The sequence below is a fragment of the Alligator sinensis genome, unplaced genomic scaffold (assembly GCF_000455745.1).
Source record: "Alligator sinensis unplaced genomic scaffold, ASM45574v1 scaffold161_1, whole genome shotgun sequence".
NCBI classification, from domain to species: Eukaryota; Metazoa; Chordata; order Crocodylia; family Alligatoridae; genus Alligator; species Alligator sinensis.
This window is the reverse complement of record NW_005841974.1, coordinates 2450698-2470920: the sequence shown is the minus strand read 5'-3', so window position 1 is coordinate 2470920 and position 20223 is coordinate 2450698. Positions and strand designations below refer to the sequence as shown.

Genomic DNA, 20223 nt, shown 5'->3' with positions numbered 1-20223 from the left:
TCCCTCTTTCTTTCTCTTTTCTTTCTCATATCAAAAACATACTTAACAAAAAAAGAATACACAACAACAAAGACAGTACATGAAGTTTTATTTATTGTCACCAGGTTTAGAATTTGTAGAAAACCTGGTGTTTACTGTAAAAAAGAAAAAGAAAAAAGCAACATGTATTATTATTAACTATATTAATATGCAGTGTCCTGCCATGTACCCCCTGCCCTAGTTTTGTTTTTCTGGCCTGCTGGCACTCTGACACCTTAAAAGGTGGACATTGCAGTTTTTTCAGCACTCCAGCCAAAAACATTGCCTCTGTATAAACAGACAGAGCCAGCAGGCTCCTCCTGAGGAGGAGGCAGCGTAGTGCTGCTGTTTGGACAAGTAGTTGCATGGCTGTACTGTAACTCCCCCCCCGCCACACCCTTGGTCCCTTAGCACAGTTGTCAGGCAGGGCTACGGCTAGGAAGTCAAAGCTGGCACATCCTGCCCAGTCCTGGCCCCTTGCGCACCCCATGAGTGCACAGAGTTTAGTGGCTCCATATGCAGCATCAACTGTCTGTCAGTGCAAGGGACAGGGGACACTGGAGACCACATTACATTGGCATGTCCTCTCTCAAGATTCATTACTAGCAGTAGGAAGGGCATGCAGCACCCCTGCCCTCACTCCCACCCCCACACCAGTAGGGACTCTTCCTGAGCCTCTGCTGGACTCTTGCCAAGTGTGCTCAGGAGCCGTCTCTTCCAAGCACTCACCTATCCCAGGCCCAGGTCAGTGCTTGCTTTTTCACCAGCACTGGGGTGAAGGAGCCCTTCCCCTCTTCCTCCCCCTCACTCAGGGCAGACTGTTCTTCCCCAGGGGTGAGCTGGTGTAGACATGATCAACCAGGTGGGTTGTTGTATATGCAGCAGTACCAGCTACTTGTCCTCTCCCTTGTCACCATTTTGCAGGGCAGAGGGGACCAGATAGGAGCACCTCCTATAGGTCCAGTGGGGAGCAAAGCAATACAGTGCTTCTGAAAAGCTCCTGCAAGCTTCCTCTTTGCTCCAGGGGGAATGTTAACCCACAGCCCATCTCGCCACCACAGTACCTTCTAGGTTGGGGTAGGCAACACTTTTTGGCCAGAGTGCTGAAAAAACCACAATGTCTACCTTGGAAGGTGCTAGAGTGCCAGCATGCCAGAAAAACAAAATGTGGGAGGGGGGCAGGGTGTATGTGGCAGGATGCACTGCATAGTAGTATATGTAATAATCATAAACGTTGCCTTTGTTGTTGTGTATTCCTTTTTTGTTGAGCATGTTGCAATGAGAGAGAAAAAAGAGATGAGAGAGAGAAAGAAAAAAAAGAGAGCAGAGAGAGAACCAGACACACGTGCACAGAGAACCACGTGCACAAACACAGAACCAGAACACACCCAGCACAGACACACGCACACACACATCCAGGACCAGACACGTGTGCGCACACACAGGACCAGACAGAGGCAGACAAATGCACAGAACCAGATGTGCGGGCACATGGAGCTGGGCTCCTGGGCCACTGGACAAAGTCCGCTTCAAGGCACACATGAACCCACCAGTATAGAGCTAATGCCAGAGCCTGGAGCAGATGTTTGCAGCCTCCCATTTGCAGCCAGCCCAGGCTCTGGGTAGCTGCTGCTAACCACGACAGGGCTTGCAGCCATCCAGCTGCCTGCTGGGAGCAGCCTGGGCTTCATGGCTGGCAGCAGCTGCCTAGAGCCCAGGCCTATGGTGGTGTGCCGAGCAAATGGCCTTGCGTGCCATGCTTGGCACATATCCAGGGGTTGCTGACCCGATCTAAGTCATTACTTCAAAAAAGCTTCCCTCCCCTCTACTGTTTAAAGGCCAAAGACCCCCGGCCAGGGAGGCCGTATAAGGGGGGGCACTTCCTCGCCTTTCTGCCTGACAACCGGGAGGGGAAGAAGACAGCGCAGCTGCTGAAGAAGGCATTTGAGCACGGGCTGACATTCCAGATCAGATCTGATGGCAAGGAAGAGAAAGTGACATGGGGCCCCATTCCTCACAAGACCTCCTTGGAAGGGGGCAAACCCAGGTACTTTCTGACAATGGGGCTCACAGCTGTGGCTGCCTTTTGAAGGAGAGTGGTACTCCACCCAACAGACCTGGGTGCTGGGGTTCATCCAGGCACCTATTACAGTTACACCACCTGTAGCAGGCAGGCAGGCTTACAAGAAGGAATTAGTACCCCACCCCCATACAGCAGTATAGCTCAGTACCACAGGAAATCTCAACCTGACCCAGGACAGCCCTCTTTCTTCAGTGGGAGCTGTTGCAGCAACAGGTTTGTCTGGTTAGTCCTTACTGAGCAAGAGCAGGCAGGGCCTTCTTTGAACGCCAATTCACCCTCCCTAATGCCCCCCCCCATTTTACACCTCTCCTTTCAGCAAGGTGTGAGGTAGTAAGTGGCAACTACTATAGCTCTGTTGCTGGTCTCATGCTCCACTGTGAGGGCTGCAGCCAGGGAAAAGCTGTTATGTTCTGCCTCCCTCCTTAAAATCGTAGGGTATAGGAGGTGGGCTAGGAAAGTTGGTATACAGGATGTGCTCTTACTATTCACAGTTGGCACTGTCTCACCCCACCTGCTCTTTCCTCTGCAGGAATGGCTACCCAGATTCCCAGTACCTCAAGGAGGTCTGCAGGGTGCTGAAGAATTTGGGCATTGAGTGAAGCTCTCCACGCTAAGCTCCACATCCTCCTTACCCAGCTGGAACATCTCTGCGTACCAAAAGCTCTGGGCCCTACCCAAGCTTTCTCTTGCACCTACACCTTACAGCAGCCAGCAACCCCGATCCCAAGGTTAATTCCCAGCTCTGCAGTCCCCTCATTATTGCTGGATGGAAACCAATGCAGCTTGCAGCTCTAGCTGCCACCTAGACTTCTTACGTTAAGCAGTCAAATAGTAGCCAGGCTCATAAAGCTGGTTTTGTCAGCACCACAAAATCTGAAGCTATCCTCAGTTTCCAGAACTCCAGTAGTAGGCCCAGCTGGATACAAAGACCTGACTGCAGCAAGGGATGGGCAAGCATTCACCTACCTGCTCTGCTCATCTTTTTAAGATGAAATGCAGAACTGCATTTGCCCTGTCTGGCCAGCAAAGTTGGGTTCCAGCTGGCTGGAATAGTCAGACAGTACCAAGGCCCTGAAGCAGTGCAGTACTGTCATGCACCTTACCTGTAAACTTGGGCTGACCTTTCCTTGAACAAACATGACCTGAGCTCCCTGTCCCTCTCCAATGCCAGGGACAGCAGCAAGCCCTGGACTCTGCAGAGGCATGGTCCACAGACAGCTGTCTCCATAGGACCAGGATCCCTGACACTGGCAGTTGTATTACAAACAAACATGGCTTATTCCTTTCCTTGTTGGTTCTAGTTGTTTGCGTCTTGGACTTGGGAGAACTCAAGTGTCTGCATCTCTAGTTGGGTTGCAACGAGCTGTTGTAATACAAGGACTAGAGGCCACTACTTCCAGGTTAGGAAGGACCTAGCAGGCTATATACAGGGCCTGGGTCTTCTCACTGCAGGGTGTCAAGAGAATGTGCTGACAGTTAAAGGCTGAACTGTAAAAGGCTAGGGGCAGGGCAGACCTTAACCCTTACAGAACAGCTAAGATCATTTTAGTTCTTCTCAACCAGGGTGTGAACGCACCCTAGGATGCCTCAATCCTTTCAAGGGTACCACAGGGTGTGATGCAATGTTAGGATGATTAGGCTTGAAAAACAAGATTCACAAGATAAACCCAGAGATTTCAAACAGAAATCCATAGTTGTGGCCTTCTGTTGCAAAAAACTGAGGAAAAAACAATTTATTAATTTTCCTGTAGGAAAAAAAAAAAAAAAAAAAAAGGCTAAGAGCTGGCACTCTCAAAGATGTGTCCAAACAAGTTGAGAACCGCTGGGTTCAAGTGGATGAAGCCACAGAGTAAGGTTTCCTTTTACTCCCAGTGCAGGGCTCCTTTCTTGCTTCTGGGCTCTAGCACCAGTGTGAAACTTCAGTGAGTGTTACCTTATTTTCTAGCTTATGAAGTGCATTCCTCCTCCTTCACCCAACAGTTAAAGTCACGGGGGGAAAAAGAACCAAAAAACTTAAATTTGTATTAAATTTTATTACAATTATTCTAGTTTTGTGGAGGAAAAGCATAGTTTATGCCCTCAAAAAAAATATAGTAAACTGCTCTAAAATGACTTGTTAGAATAAAAAAAGATTAGCAAGGCATCACTACCCCACTTCAGCCAACTTCTTGGCTTGGCTCATCTCCTATGTCCAGCAGACTTCTGTCCCTTTTGCAAGATGTTTCATACTCAGCACCAAGGTGTGGAATTTTTAAAGATCTAAAGAGAAATTCAAGTTTGCCAGTACCCTTGGCCATAATTGCAGAGACAGTGCTGGGTTCAAGCTAAAGGAGCAGCCCTTGGGTTTTTTTGTTTACTCCATTGCTTAATGTCCAATGTTCACCCAAGCTGCTTGTTTTACTAGATTGCTGCAAGTCATCATCCCTTTTTCTGCTGTGATAGTCACTGCTCTGCCAACAGGAGTGGCTCCTCAGGGGAAGGACCACTTCCAAATCTACTGGACACTCACAGCACAAGGTAGTGCTTCACAATGCCAGCACCCTCTATAAGGTCAGGGCTGCAATGAGCCCTCACCCTGCCTAAGCCTACTCCTGAGGAGTCTGACAGAGCACTGAGAAAGGTCATAAAAAGCAATATGGGAATAATGCCAGACTTGGGGCCTTTTATAAACCATATTCCCACTAGCTACCTATCCAGCGAGGACAGACCAGCAACCCAATACAAGACTTGGTCTGAGTTTTGCAAAGCAATGAGGGGCCATAACTGGATGAGCATTTCCTAAACTGGATTGGTGTTTTTCAAAGCAACTTTTTTGCCAACAGCCTCAGGTACTGAGAGTCTTCAGGGTACAGTAGTTGTCAGTGAATGCAAGACTTTAGAAGAAAGTTTAAAGCCTGGCAAATGACAGTCAGTGACTGAAGCACAGGTTAGGTCTTGCATCTTGTCTTCTATAAATCTCAGCTCCCCTCCCCATTTTTATCGATTTGCATTGACTTCAACTGGTAAGAATTTAAGATTTTGAATAATCTAATCCCCTCAAATGGGAGGAGGGCTTAGGCCATTGAGCCATACAGGCTTGGGGTGGAGATGGGGAAGGGGAGGCACGTGTGGCTTGCTGTGATGGGCCATGGGCAAAAATAAAAGAGGCTGGCTGGGGTCTCAAGCATATTCCATTTTTATCGATTTGCATTGACTTCAACTGGTAAGAATTTAAGATTTTGAATAATCTAATCCCCTCAAATGGGAGGAGGGCTTAGGCCATTGAGCCATACAGGCTTGGGGTGGAGATGGGGAAGGGGAGGCACGTGTGGCTTGCTGTGATGGGCCATGGGCAAAAATAAAAGAGGCTGGCTGGGGGCTCAAGCATATGTTAAGGATCTTTAGCACAAACATTTTTACCATAGATGACAGCAGCAGGCCTGGAAGGATTTTGTTATGCTTTTAATTAACATTTGAAACACATAAGGCATGTGGTAACATTAGGCAGAGGAGCATTACATGTTGTAGTCATGTAAACAGCATTGGCACAAATCGCTTTCTGTTCAACTTGGTTACACGCACAAAGCGGAATATAGTTTTTCAAAACACCAAAGAGAGACTTTGAAGTGTCTGTAGGACGAGAGCCACTCGTATCACATATCCGCAAATCAACAGGACTTGGACGGCACAGACCACACCATGTGTCATTAGAGGCCAAAAAGTCTTAACACGTTTTACCGTGCTCATATGCTATCTGCCAGTCACCCTTTGCCATCACCAGTGCTTTGGGCGCCAAAGACTCCATTTAGCAACAGTAGTGGTTTCACACCTATGATAGGAGCTGCAGGCAGGCCAGTTCATTGCATTAAAGCCTAATGCCCACAACACTTTTTGCCCCTCACTGGTCTCTTACTACCTCAGACAGCAGGTCTGAACTAAATATGCAGCTAAACTCTTCTCCCTTGTGTCTGAAGAGCACTTACCCCATCTCAAAAGCATCCTCTTTCTTAGCTGTGGCTACAGGTCTCTGTGCAAGTCAAAAGTAGCTTTTTTCTGCTCCCTTCTCCCCCATGGAATATGAATGATTGGTATAAAGAAATTAAGCAGCAAAAAACTTGTTTAAAGCTGCCTGGTGATGGCAAAGAAAGTCAACGTGCGTCTAAGGTTACCGTCCCAGACTGGCAGTTTTGGTTTCAGACAGAGCAGTGATGTTCTGGTCACACAATTAGAGAATTACCATTGGATTTAGCAACTTAATGTACACCACATGCAGCACACACCCTAAGCTACAGCAGGGTAGAGTGTAGGGAGCAGGGAAGATTTAACTAGTGCTTGCACAGCTCCACTGCTCAGACCTTTCACTCCTCACAGTCATTCTCCTCCGTATGGCACAAGTGATCAATTAGAAAAAAAATAAACATTAAAAATCGGCATTGCTGCTATTCTCAAGTGACACAATTTAAGAGGAAACATAGCGATCATCTCTTTGCTAGATGGTACAAGTTTGCCCTGAACCATTAAGCAAGCTTCATTCTAATCCAACACTTTGGAACAGAATGATGTTTTGCTTTGGTCCTTGATGTAACAACCTGCTGTTAACTTTAGCAAGTTAAGACACTGTTAACAAGGTTGGTTTAAAGTGGGTTTTTATACTTATTGGCCCACAGAATATTTTTCCATAAAACTCAAGAGTAAGTAAGTCTACTGTAAAATCTAAGACAGAGCATTAGTCAGTGAGGCAGTGTAGAGCAAAGTTAGATTTAATCTTAGTTTTCTGTAGAAAATACTGTAGCTACTGAGGGGCAGAAAACAAATCAGTGCTAAACTATCACAAAATACCTTATCCACTCAGAAGTATTCAGAAATCGCACTGTATAAAGGGCTTCAGACGTTTATAAGTAGAAAAGTCACTAGCAACTACATTAAAAATCAAGAAAGCCCTGATAGTTTCCAGAGAGCCACTGTAGTGGTGGCAAGCACCCTTCTGCCCTCCACCCCAGGAGATCTTACTGCTACCAATACCCTATAAGCAGAATGAACTTTGGAAATCTACTACACCAACATGTACAAGCAGGCCAACGTCACCTTTGGCCAGAGGCAGACAATTTGGAGTGAGGCATCTGACTTATGCTAAACTCCACTGGATTGTAGGAGCACAAACCTCCAGAAATCTGCACAGAAGTTCTGTAACACACATACAAGGAGCATCGGGTCAGAGATTAAGTAGGACCATGTCACTTGTATACCATAAAACATAGCTATGATGAATCATAATAGATTTTTGGCAATATTTTGAGAGGCCTGTATGGCAAAGGCATCAGTGACTTGCTAGTCCTTACAAGTTGTCTAGAAAAGGCACTGATATACTGTTTTCTGTGGTGTGTCGTGATGCAGCATACATCAGTTGTCGTACAGGAAGATACCAGATTCCCATTTTCTTCCTTCACATGGCATCAGAAAAGAGGGACTAAACTACAGAAGCCTTTCAGTGCCACCTCAGAGGCCATCCGGAGTAAGGCACGGGGTGTGCTCTTTGTTGCTAGGGTAGAGCCCCCAAAACCGAAAACTTACTATAAAAAAAAAAAAAGAGGTTGAGAGATTTCCCCTTTTAAAGAACGTGGAGAACCTGAAGCTTTGCAGCTCAGTGTGCAGCTTGGACCAACTACCTTTGTCTCAGGAGCCAGGATGCTGGAGCAAGTGTGAGCCTTCCTTTTTACGACTAACAACTATTTGAATAGTTTCAGAAGGGTACGGTAAAAAAACTGCATGCGACAAAAGGGAAAATTAAACTGATCAGCTGGGAAAATGCAGCAGGAAGAGTTTAGATTAATGAATGGTTGGGGAGAAGAGGGTGGAAATTGTGCTTGCAAATTCCATTACATCACACCCATTGAGTAAGCACAAATCCAGAGCACAAGGAATGAAACAGGAGCCAGGCTGAGCCCCAAATAGTTCTCTTTTTAGGAGGTTCAAACCAGAATGCACTATTTAATACTTGAAACCATTTAACCAGAGCAAATCCTTCTGGGTCCCAAGCCTATGGCAGCCCTAGGAGCCAACAGAGCTGGGAGCTGAATTTAGGCATGCAAAATAAGAGCTGCAAAGACCAATGTGTTGTGAACCACCACCATCGTCCTGAGGAGCACGTAGCTGATAGAAGAAGTCCCTTTGTTACTTGTACAATACAATCCTTGTGCTGCTGCTAGACCCAAAAAAATCTTTTTTTTTTTTTTGTTAAGAGCTGCAGTTTGCTTCTGCCGTACCATCTTTTTTGAGCAGTTCAGCTAACTGGGACTAAGCAATAAGCCCCTGTGTCTGGATGTTCAACTCCAGAGCTCTTTAAAGGTGGGATATTTTTTGTTGCTTCACATTGTCCTTGTCAGATCCAAAATACACACAAAGCCTGAACTCCTGCACATCCACAACCAACTAAGACAAAAACCAAACTGCTAAAGCAAGTGCAAACAGCAACACAAGCACTAAGTGCTGGAAATAGTGACTGAGGCAGGAGGACCAGCAGAGCGCTGGAGGCAGCACTAGCCAGAGCAGAATGTACAAGGCTAAGCTTCTGCTAAATGTTCACAGACTGAACTGTCCCTACTTTCAGGGGTCTCTGCTTGCTCGGGTGTGGAAGCCTGTGGTTTTATCCTGGGGAAAGAGACATCCTGGACAGCTTCCAAAGTCTAGGTGCTACGAGTACCCTGAAAAGGACTGGCACTTTATGGTTTGAGTGGGCAAGACAAACTTCAGCACTATCCTTCCATGAAGTCCAGAAGTTGGAAAAGGAAAGACTCAAGGGCTGGTCTGATACTAATGGAGATCTGAGGAGCCAATTCAAAGTGGATGGGTAAGCACAAGCCAAAAGCCAGGATTAATTAAGGAAGAGTCCCTGGGCAAGCAGTTTTGAGATCTGAACCTAGACAGTCAACTGTCAACACTGTACAGCTCATTCAACAAGCACACTGGCTCTGGAGATGAACCAGTGTGCAGAGCACCAGCCCCACATTTCTGGCACATGTTGAGAGATAGGTTATTGGTTTCTGTTGGTTTGCTCACTTCCAGGGCAACCATGTCCCCCTCCCACCAGCATGCAGCACACACAAAACAGAAGCAAGGGTAAACAGAGGCTTATTCTGCCTCATCTTGCAGACATTTGTTTTCACACTGCAGCCCTTGGCAATTACAAACACAAGGGTGAAACTTAGCCTGAAGGTTATCAATTCAGAGTCCAACATTAATAAAGCACACAGAGCCAACATGAATTGTTCCAGTCATTTCTGAGAGACAGTTGAGTCCTTATGGTCTCCAAACCCAGATTTTAGCATAGAATTGGTTTAGACCTTCCCTAACTGTTGGGATCAGAAAATGGACAAGATCAAATAGTTTAACCGCAATGTCTCTTTAGTATTCACGAAGCACCAGGCCAACTTCTCCTCAGGTTACAGGCAGCCTGCAAAGAGAAGGAGCTGCAAATTAAACTAGCGTGACCAGAATGGAGATGCTAGGCCTTTTAGCAAAATAGCCTGATGTGTCTTTTAAAATCACTAGCTTTAAAGGCCTAGGAAAAAGGGGGCAAAGACAGGCAAGTGTCTCATGGCAAGTGTAACTAAAGAAATAACCAGTATCAGAATAATGCAAGAGCCGAGGCAATTTTCCTCTAGCAATTTCATTAAAAAGCACCTACAATTTGGCACATTCATCAGTCAAACATGCCTCTTGGAGGCAGCAGGGTGAAAGCTCCAGCAAGGGCTCAGTTTCTATGGAGACAGTCAATGGTTGCTATAACAATTTGCATTTACGCTTTACAGTGACATACTATGCAACCGTTAGTCACCGACTGCCTGGAGGCCAGAGAGGTATTGCCAAAGGAAAATAATTTTGTCTGGAATTTGGGAAAGAAACTAACAATCAGAAACTGCAGGTGAGAGCAGGCATTCAAGCAGAAGGCTGGAGAGGGACATGGGCTCTAATATTACTGTCACACCTGGGGAGAGGTTGGCAATGACAAGTGCACACAGTTCAAGACTAAATGGTGAAGATGGCAGCAACTGATCTGTCCATTCCCAGGTCCCAGGAGGGCCAGGGAGTTAAACCACAAGTTCACAACCTGCAGACAGGCCTCTTGGTTTTAGTTTTCTTCTTTCTTGGATTCCTCCTTCAGCGCTTCAGGAACTAGGACAACTTTCCCAATATTCTTCTTCTCCTGCATCTGCCTCATGGCATCTGCCACCTAAGGATAAAGGGGAGACAGCATAAGAGACCCAAACCTGACTTTGAAGACACAACCTTCTTCTCCAGTCCCTCTAATGGAGCACAGCTGTATCGATAACACTTCCTGGCCCCCTTCTAACCCAGGCATAAATGAGAAGAGGAGCAGCCATGCAGTGAAGTGGCACATTTTGTGTATACATGGCCAGGGGTATGGAATGGTGCAAGCCAAGGCAGCCACCCCAGACTGCCTCCAAAGAGCATGCAGCCAAGGGCTGAGTGCACTGAACACCATGCTGAAGGATGTCGCAGTATTGTTCCAATCAGTTACTAACAGCACCACTAGGGGTTTCTGGACAAGCCATAACAAGTTGTATCGAGGTTGTTGCACGAAAACTGTGGGCATGTGGGGATCGGCATCTGGATGCAGGACAGACAGGCAAAGCTGGGATCACCAGGTGGTGACAGCACAGAGCCAGGGCCCAGCCACAGCCTCCGCTCCTCATGCATCCAGGGCCCCATCCCATCTGCCTGGCTAAGTACGCTCTACCTACAGGGGTCCTGGGTTGGTTTCCATGGAGACCCCACTAGCCCACGTGCTCCATTCAGCACTGGGTGCAGGGCAGATGGGCCAGGGTTGCCCAGGCAGCCAGGTTGGGTCTGGCAATGGAGACACTGGCAGCAGCAGCTGGGCAGAGCGAGCCACCGCTAAAGGGGTTTCTGGGAAGCAGTGTGGCTGCCAGGCTGCTCTCACCCCATTGTGTACCTGGGGTCAGTGGGACCACAGGTTAGAGATTCTGCCCACTCCTGCACTAGGCTATACACTCTTATTAGCAAGCAAATATCCGGTTTGTTGAAGTCATTATAGATGCCATCTTTAGCTAATAAAGCACCTTTGTGTTATGAGCTAATAACCAGCAGAAGATCAGTGCTGTAATACAAACAGGACTTCTCGCCAAAAGTGAAATAGACTGCAATTAAATGGGAGAAGTGTTCCTTGAGAAAATGGAGTTGTCTGAGCAGCCTAGTTCATTGCAGCCTTGGGATGCACCCCACAGCCCCACCGGAACAATTCTCAAACCAAAGCCACCAGCTACCTCATCATGTGAATCAGACTCTTTAGTTTTGGGTAAATGTCTCCCTTCCCAGCCCTCCTAGGATGGGGACCAGGCAACATCCACAAGTAGACAGGGAAGATGATGTTCAGACTATGTCAGGCCTGAATGTAGCGGGGATGGCTCCTCTATCTACACAGCCCTAAAGCAAAACACATTGGTGAACACAGAAGAGGCCCTAGGATTCTAACAATGGCTGCAGGCCAGAACAGCAAGTAGAGATTTATCGACAATCACCAATAAGCGAGTTAGTGCACTGGGCTATAGCTAAAGGGCTTCAAGCTAGTATTGCCAAGAGAAAGCTGCTGCTTCCTCCACAGGCCGTTCTGCACCATGCCCCAAAACCTGCTATTCTGCTTAATGAATCCAGCAAGCTCACTCCTATACCCATGGGACAGAGCAGTGAGGTCTTGGCTGTCAAAGATCCCACTCACAGCACTCTTAAAACCCCTCTACAAAACTTGTACTTTGAGCCCGGCTTACTCCGAGACCCATCAAGAAGAACAACTGTATTTTGGCCTTTTTTGTAGACATGCTCACCCCAAAACTGGTACTTGGGGTAAAGGATTAAAAGTCCACCCAAAGGAGTTCTGCATTCAGCTATGGTTCACAGGCTGGTCTCACTTTTGGGCATTACTACATGTTCTATGGACAAGTGTGTCACTGGCCCCTGTAAAGCAGCACAGCCACCACAGCAAAACATACCAAGTGACCCCAGCTCCAACAGACAGCCTTCCCTGTACAGATCTAGGAGTCTCAGCCACTGAGCAGTCAGCTGGCTACACCCCAGCCACCATGTATGTCCTCCAGGAAGAGACTTGATGAAGGGGCTTCTACCCAGCAGCAGCACTTGACACAGGGTTGGAAGCCAGAAAACTTCAGAAACCTTGATTTCAGGCAGAGGTATGTTGACCACACTAAAGTCCTTGCAGAAGAGCTTCCCTGCCACCAGCACTTGCTGTGGCAGACCTACAGCTATCTCAGTTCTCCCAAAGCTCCTCACCCAGCCTAGAGCTGGATGAGGACCTACATGAACCTCAGCTATAGAACTCCATGCAGAACAGCAAGAGCAAGTATATGCAGCTTCTTCACATAACCCCCCTCCCCCAGCTATGCTTTTCTTCCTAGCTCCATCTTTGTCTTCCATGGACAGATGAATGCTGCTGTAAAAAAACATTCCTACTACTGCACACAAAGATCATCCCCCACCCAAGCTGATGAACTCAAAGGATTCCCAGTACCAGCTTTGGAGAAACTTGGCAGAGGCAGAGCTAAGAGGAAGGGACAAAAAAAGCACACTGGTGTCCCCCTCAGAGAAGTCCTGCACAGAGGATCTACGTGACACCAAGACTACAGGCCTGTTACACCCTGTGCTCCACACCCTCCAAGCACACTAAGGAGGGTTCAGAGCCAGCAGCTGCTCAGTGAAGTCAGCCTCTCCTCCCCAAGACTGCTGTCCACTCCTGCAGTGAGGCTGCACTGCTCCCACTCCAGCAATCCTGCAGCACAGCAGCAAGCCTCCCACAGCATGTTACAGGGGCACTGAGGATGAAGCTCTCCAATGCTGCCACAGTTGCAGGCAGTATTCCCACCCACTCAAACTGCAGGTCCAGATGTGCCACATAAGGACCTCCAGGAAGTCGGTCACAGACACCATAACTGTTACCCAGCCCCTAGAAGGCTCTAGGATTCACCCCTGCCCCATCCCCAGGAGAGCTCTGCTTGGAAAGGTATTACACTTCACTCTCCTCATTCAGGTCTTACCATGCCCCCAGAGCTTCATGACCACCAAAAAGCTTTTGCTGCCAGCTCTTTGCCCACTGCAGAGGAAAGCTAGTGGGATAATCACATTCCTGTTGCATTACTGAACACCAATTCCTCCAGTGAAACAGGGGGATAATTCTCTCCGGTCTCCAGGGCACTGATTTAAGCCCTAACCCTGGGTCAGCAGCAGGATGGGTAAGGAACATGCGAGAGCAGCGAGGGAAGACAAATACATTCTTTTCCCTGCCATAGCTTTCAGGGAAGAACTGAGCTGCAGCTGCACTTCTTACCTTGTTTTTAGGCCAGCAGCAGAGAGGGAGTCCCAGGTCTTTTGGGTAACAGCAATTGCTAAACTGCACTGCACTAGTGCTCAGTGGGCCAGAGCTCTATTGTGTTTACAGTATTTGACCTAGCATGCATGCGCATGTGCACATGCACACACACGAAGTCATACATACTCCCTGCCCCTAAGTGCTTGAAGTATTAGATCAAGCAGAAAAATCAGGGAGTGAACACTTCTGCCAGAGCCAGACCCAACTAAAGCCCTGCATGTTTCAGAGTGATTTGCAGGGGAGGCCAATATCAATAACCCCATTTCAGTGGGACACAAATACAGAGGGGCTCTTATGGCTTACCCAGCAGGCCAGACCACAGCTCCATTTACTAGGCTGTCCTACATCAGCCCAGTTTTCTTGTACATGAAAGCCCTGCTTGGGAAAGCCGAGAAGAGATGATCTGCTGACTGAAGGACTGAACAAGGATGCAGGAAATCTGGGTTTAAAATTCCAAGCTCTGACATTCCCCATGTGATCCTGTATCAGTCACTTACTCTTTCTGAGCCTTGTGCCCCCATCCGAAATGCAGGATATATCCTCTTCGCCTCTCTTCTCAGTGCACCTCCCAAGATTATAAAGTTTTGGGGTAGGGAATGCCTTACACCAGAGGTGGGCAAAATACAGCCTGTGGCCTATATGTGGCCAGCCAGCTGCTGCCAGTAGCCTGAGGAGGGCTGCACCCCATGCCTCTCCACTCTGCCACAGCCAGGGCTGGGCAGCACATAGCCCCTACCCCACCCCCCCAGCTTCTTATGGGTGCTGTACAGTCCTGGCACCGTGGCTCTCAGCAGCCAGGCCTGCATAGGACCGGGCACAATGTAGTGCACTGAATAGCTCTCCCACCTGTTGTGATAAGCTGCTGCCGCCACCAGAAGATGAATCCTTGTTGGTTGCAGGGGGTGGGGTGGCCCAAGGCAACCCCCCCAGACTTCCCTGGCATGGTGCTGCAGCAGCAACTTATCACAGTAGGTGGGGTGGGTTACTCTGTGCATTGCACTGCACCCCATCTTGTGCAGGCCAGGACTGCACAGGAAACAAGGGGAAAAGGGGTGGGGGAAGGGAATGGAGGAGTCTGCCCAGCCCTGGCTGCAGTAGAGCAGAGCAGAGCAGCGTCAGACACCCAGTTTGATAAGATCAACTGGCACTGATTGATAAGATCAACTGGCATTTCCCTGCTCCTCCCCCCCACCCAGCCCTCAACAGCTCACCAAGACTCCTTATGTGGTCCTCCAGCCCAAATAAAATTGCCCACCCCTGCTATATGCTAGGTACAGCATCCTGCACAATAGGAGGTCATCTGTTGGGCTCTCTACTGTAATAAAGGAATCACAAATCCCAGAGTACAACACAGCTCTGCATAACCTAGCTTCAAGTATGAGCAGACTGGACTGCAACTCCCCATTATGTGTGCAGCACAAGCCTGTTCCAGACTACTCACCTGCTCAAAGGGCCACACAGAGTCTATTTTGGGTTTGATTTTGCCCTGGTTGTACAGGCTAACCAGCTTGGCTACAACACCAGCAATGAGGTCAGATTCTTCATCCATGTAGCCCAAGTGGTAACCACACACAGCCTTGTTATGGTGCAGGAGCTGCAGGGCATTAATGCTGAACTGGTTCCACCAGGTTTTAGCCATGGCCATAAGGTTCTTCCTCTGCCCAGTGAGCAGGTTTGCCACCCCTAGAAGATAAGAATATCATCACAGTGAGAGCTGACAGAAAGCTAATATGTGGTGCAAAGTATGTGTCACACCTGGGCTAACAGTCAGTACTGTCTGAGTTGTTACACCCATGTGCACAGCAAGCAACAACTGAGGGTGACTGAGCATCAGTGTGTGTCAAACAGGGTTCTGGAGACAGAAAAAGGCACTCACTTTGGCCCACAGATGATTAAAGTGCAAAGCCAGGATTAGAGCTGTTGCCTAGCCCTCTTCACACAGGAGGTATCAAACTGAAGCTATTCGCCCTTTGGTGGCAGCTTCAGGCAGGCAAAGCTATGTGTCATGCCTGCTTGAGACTGATGGAGATCAAGTATTGCAGATGTTAAATCACAGCCAGCAATGCTGGCAGAAAGGAAGCCAAACAGTGATTTAAAGCATGGTTCACTGCAATGGTTAATTCTGCCAACAGAACTAGACAGGCTGCACAGCAAGAGGCCAATTCCAGGGGCTGGAATGCATATCAATGCAAGATTCCTGCATATTGCATTGGGGTCTGTGAGACTGCTTTGTCTGTGGGGACACAATCACACTGTTTCACTGCTGGGGAATGGAGAGATAAGTATTTAGTAGCTTCAAGCCTCATCACCCACACACCCTGCAGAAGAAAAGCGAGCCTCTATTAGTGCTGTACATTAAAGTCAGGCTGAATAATGCTGCAGATCCTGTATAAGAAGCATTCTACTTCACCCTGCATGCATGCCTCCCTTCTGGGAGGTAGCCCTCTTTGCAAAGGGAAGGAGGGCAACGCATGAAGTGAGTGACCCAGTGTCTTGGTGATGGGAACAGGACAGGAAGCTAGGGCTACAGCTGTTGAGACAATATGCAAGCTGCCTAGATCTCACCAGGAATCTAGATTTGCAGTGCATGAGGCACTCCAGATACAGGAAACTTTAGAGGTGGTAAGCAGTATTCTCAATGTTCTCTTGCTTCAAGGCCCTATGGTAGACCAAAATTCACCTGCAGACCTGCACCATCTTGCTCCATCACATGATCCCACTCCTTCAGAAAACCTGGCCTTACCCATCAGCAGTTCAGCAGAAGCCAGCCTCCAACTTACCATAGGTTATGAGCTTGCCCATTGGTTTCAGGAGGTTAAATGCTTTGGAAGTATCTGATCCTCCCAGAGGGTCCAAGACAATGTCGACACCTGAAGAGAATTTGCACAAGGACTAGTCAGAGGTCCCTTCCATTTCTTGAGAGAAAAAACACAGGACAGGAGAAAGTGACAGACTGCAGCCAGCCTTCCCCAAACTCATGCTCTTTACCTTTTGGAGATATTTTTCGGACCTCCTCCACATAATCCATTGTCCTGTAATCAATTGGGTGAGTAACTCCACTCTCTCTGAGGAAGTCGTGCTTGGAGGCTGATGCAGTGCCAAATATGGTAACATTCTCCACCGTCTTGCAGAGCTGAATGGCTGCTGTTCCCACACCACCTGAAACAGCAAACCCAAGGGAATTAGCTTGAGCTGCTTGTAAGCCATCAGGAAAATCTGAGGCACTGGGAGATACAAGTCAGTCTTCATTTGAATCAATACCTTTCCCCCTCCACCTCCTCCTACTCCCAACTATCATCCAGGAGTGAAGGACTTGCTTGGGTCTCACCATGTTAAATAGCAAGGTATAGTAATAAGGGGAAAACCCCTGGTCAGGTGGAGCCGAGGCTATCTTGCTTTCCCAGGCTGGAGTTGCCAGATGTCCCACAGCCCAGACAATTTCATCATGCATTATCCAACTGCTGCTGTACATCAGACCAGGTGTTAACACCTGCTGGTGGCACAGCAGGACATTTTGCCAAACCCCACATCCACATAAATGATCTTTCAAGGCCTTTATGTGAAGCTTATCATTCACATCTGTAAACACCCCAGCCACTTCTGCCACTCCCCTCCCCCCATAGTTTTACTGGCCATTCCAAAAAATCAGCTTACCAAGGCACTGAATACCACACACCACAGGAGCTTGCTGAGAAGCACTTTACCTGCAGCCATGTGGATGAGGACACTCTGGTTGGGTCTCAGGTTCCCAAAGTCAAAGAGGATCATGTATGCAGTGATGTAGTTGACTAGAAAGGCAGCTGCTTCCTCAAAGCTCATTCCCTCGGGCATCAGGAAAGTTTGATTGGCAGGTACAGTCACTACTTCCTGCCAGAGCCCTGCCCTGGCCAGCACCATCACCTTATCACCAACCTAAAGCAAAAGATATCAAGGGGGTCAGTGACACACATCAGATTGGCAGAAAAAAGGTGACACGCAACATCTTCTGTGCCCCTGGCTGCTGCCACCTAAGTGCATTTATTAGTGCACCAAGCACACATGCGACATTACTTGTAGAATATGCCTTTAATGGACAGCTTCTTGGCTTCTGGCTGGGAAAGTTGTGGACTCTTTTCCACCACAGAACTAATATATGATGTTCCCTTGCACTCACTGCCCAAAACCTGGCCTGCATAATGCACTAGATAGTCTTCTAGAGTTTACTTCCAATGTGCCATCTTCAAAATCCCCAAACCCAATCCCCACCATGCACAAAAGAGCATTCCCCATGAGTGACCATGGAGCGGTCCTTGAATGCCTCTAGGCCCTGGACATCTGCTTTGCTACAAGACAACCTCTAACAGATGCCTCGTCTAACCAAGGCTTTGGTGTCTCAGGACTGGGAGATCTGGTAGATTAAACACAGAAAACCAAAGGCAAGATCATTCCACTAATCTCAGTTACAAAAGATGTTGCAGGGCATTTGAGTGAAGGATGCCATGCTTTCTACTTTATCAGAATACTGTCTCACAGACTCCCTGCAGATTTTCTGACCAGTCTCTCTGGGAAGCTGTGTGTACACCACCTGCAAGTTCTTTAGGGCAGGGACTGAACCATGTTCTGTAGGAGACCAAGAACACTAGTTCTCAAACCATAACAGGATATCCAGCATTTTTCTCCCTCCGACAAAAAGAAACAGAAATCTTCCAACACAGCCCATGAGCTTAGGTTAAGCTATGCATCAGGCTTTTCTAAGTGAACCACGACAAATTTCACTTGGGGCTTAGAGATCACTGGACAGAGTCAGCTGGACTGGTTAACACTCCCCAGGCAATTTGCTTCTAAAATGCACTGCAGAAGTTATGTGAACTCTCAGATCAGCAGGGCTGAATTGTACAAGTCTCTTTGGGAAGCCATCTCATCAGGCCAGAACCTGTCTTTGGATAAATCTTGCGCAACCGAAAAAAAACAAACAAACAACACAAAACCCCAAAAAAAACCCAGCACTCTGTTCACCATAATCATCTGCTTTGCACATGATCCGCGTCTCTGTTCGGCTGGTGAGCAGCCTTTGAGGAGGTGTATAAAGCCAACACTGCCTCAAAGCCTTTAGCAAAAGGCTCAGAGCTATGGAACATGACTGTAGCACACTGTCAATGAAGTACCAAGACTCCTATGTTTGTCAGAATCCAAGACAGGTGAATAAGACAATCCCCCAATATTAGATTCTGTACACAGATAAAAAAAAATATTTTAAAAAGTTGTTATAAACCTCCAATAATTCTATACTGTGGAAAATACCTTAAATCCATGCCACCCCCCCCTCCCCCCAGCTGCAGCAGGGAAAGCAGTGGCAGGAGGGGGAGAAGCCAAGCAGCCCGAGCCCTACAAACCACCCCTCTGGCCTGCCTCCCCACAGCGCTCCCCTAGCATCTATCCCCTTCCAACCTCCCCACTACCAGCTGCTTACCCTCTAGCTCTGGCCCCACTACAGTCCAGGGTACGGGATCATGTGGTTGCTCCAGCCCCAGCCATGCAGCAGCACCAGCCAGAACCTGCTACCACTCCACTGCTACCCAGGTAGGCTGGAAGAAACTCCAAAGGTCACCTAGTCTAAGCCCCTGCCTGAGGTAGGATCATCCTTATCCAAACCAAAGAATAAGGAGTTAGTCACCGGAGCCCACACTCATCCCAAACTGTGGCTAGAGGAGGCCAAGTAGGGAGAGTTCCTCAATTCAGGGAGCAGGAGAGTTGAAAAATCAATTTATCCTACTCGAGGATTGTCCTTTAACAGTAACTGGACAAACAGTTCCAGATTTGATGCTTCAGATTTTTTCTGCTGTAAGATTTTGGGGAAGTAACTCAACTCCTCTGAACTCTGAAGTGGGAGGAGATGCAGGATGCTTATTACATGAGTTAGCTTACCAGAGGGAGGGCAGCTTGCATGGGTTCCTCCTCTTTTGGAAGGGTTTTTGATCAGCAGAGAAGCCTGCCTACAACTGATTCTCTCTCACACTACAGGCCTTCCCTTTGAACTTTTGCTCTTGAAAAAAGCCCCAGGTGAGACAATGGTTAAAAATACTGCAATAGGAGAGAAGTTTCCTAGGCTTGTTAAGTGGTCTGACCCTACTTCATCCATTAATTCCATGGGATCACAGCAAGAAGTAGCTGCAGGTGAAACAGACCTCAGAGAGTTTACATCAGGGCTGGAAGACAAAGGCAAAACCAGCCTGACTCCCTGACCTAGCAGCAAAGTGGGGGAGAGGGGGTGCGACAACATTCATTTAAACCAATGGAATAGCAATTGCATCAAGTTCTACAAGCTGCACATTTCTGTCTGCTATGAGAACCTAACCTTTACTAACGAAGGCTCATAGATGCAGGCATTAGGACTCTTTTCAATTCGCTTCCATGTGGAAAGACTTTCCTAAGAGTGCAGCAGTTGCATTAAGAAGCAATTGGTATAGTAAATCCAAGAGAAAGTTCTCCCACAGGAGATGCTCTGAACAAAGAGAAAGCAAAATCTAACTGTCCTCTGAACAGCTGGAGGCTAGGACATCAGTGCTCTCACCCCATTTCTTGACCTCACTCATAAGTTAGGAAGAGTGCAAGATGAGAATTCTTATGCCCCCAAAGAAGTTCAAATGTGTTCCTTTTCCAAATTTCAGTTTACTTCAATATACGTGAAACCCAAAGACACACACCCAGACTTCAGCATCCTCTTTGAACTACTCATCCTACCAGC

At 47.8% G+C, this 20223-nt stretch overlaps 2 protein-coding genes across 3 annotated transcripts in view; one reads left to right on the top strand and one right to left on the bottom strand.

The window, feature by feature from the left end:
- Nucleotides 1–3388, top strand: part of LOC102369289 — a 12685-nt gene extending 9297 nt beyond the window's left edge. For both annotated transcript variants that reach the window (XM_006020975.3, XM_025200766.1), the window contains exons 5-6: nt 1857–2065; nt 2631–3388. In XM_006020975.3, the coding sequence (XP_006021037.2) occupies nt 1857–2065; nt 2631–2700 (279 nt within the window). In that variant the 3' untranslated portion in view covers nt 2701–3388. The remainder of the gene's footprint in view (nt 1–1856; nt 2066–2630) is intronic.
- Nucleotides 3389–5523: 2135 nt separating this feature from the next.
- Nucleotides 5524–19441, bottom strand: VAT1 (vesicle amine transport 1). The gene is made up of 6 exons (XM_006020938.3): nt 19404–19441; nt 17204–17411; nt 16488–16658; nt 16280–16369; nt 14941–15182; nt 5524–10310 (listed from the first exon to the last, which is right to left on the bottom strand). Exons 1-6 carry the CDS (start codon nt 19422–19424, stop codon nt 10209–10211), a joined length of 834 nt encoding a protein of 277 aa, XP_006021000.1. The 5' UTR covers nt 19425–19441; the 3' UTR covers nt 5524–10208.
- Nucleotides 19442–20223: the final 782 nt, after the last annotated feature.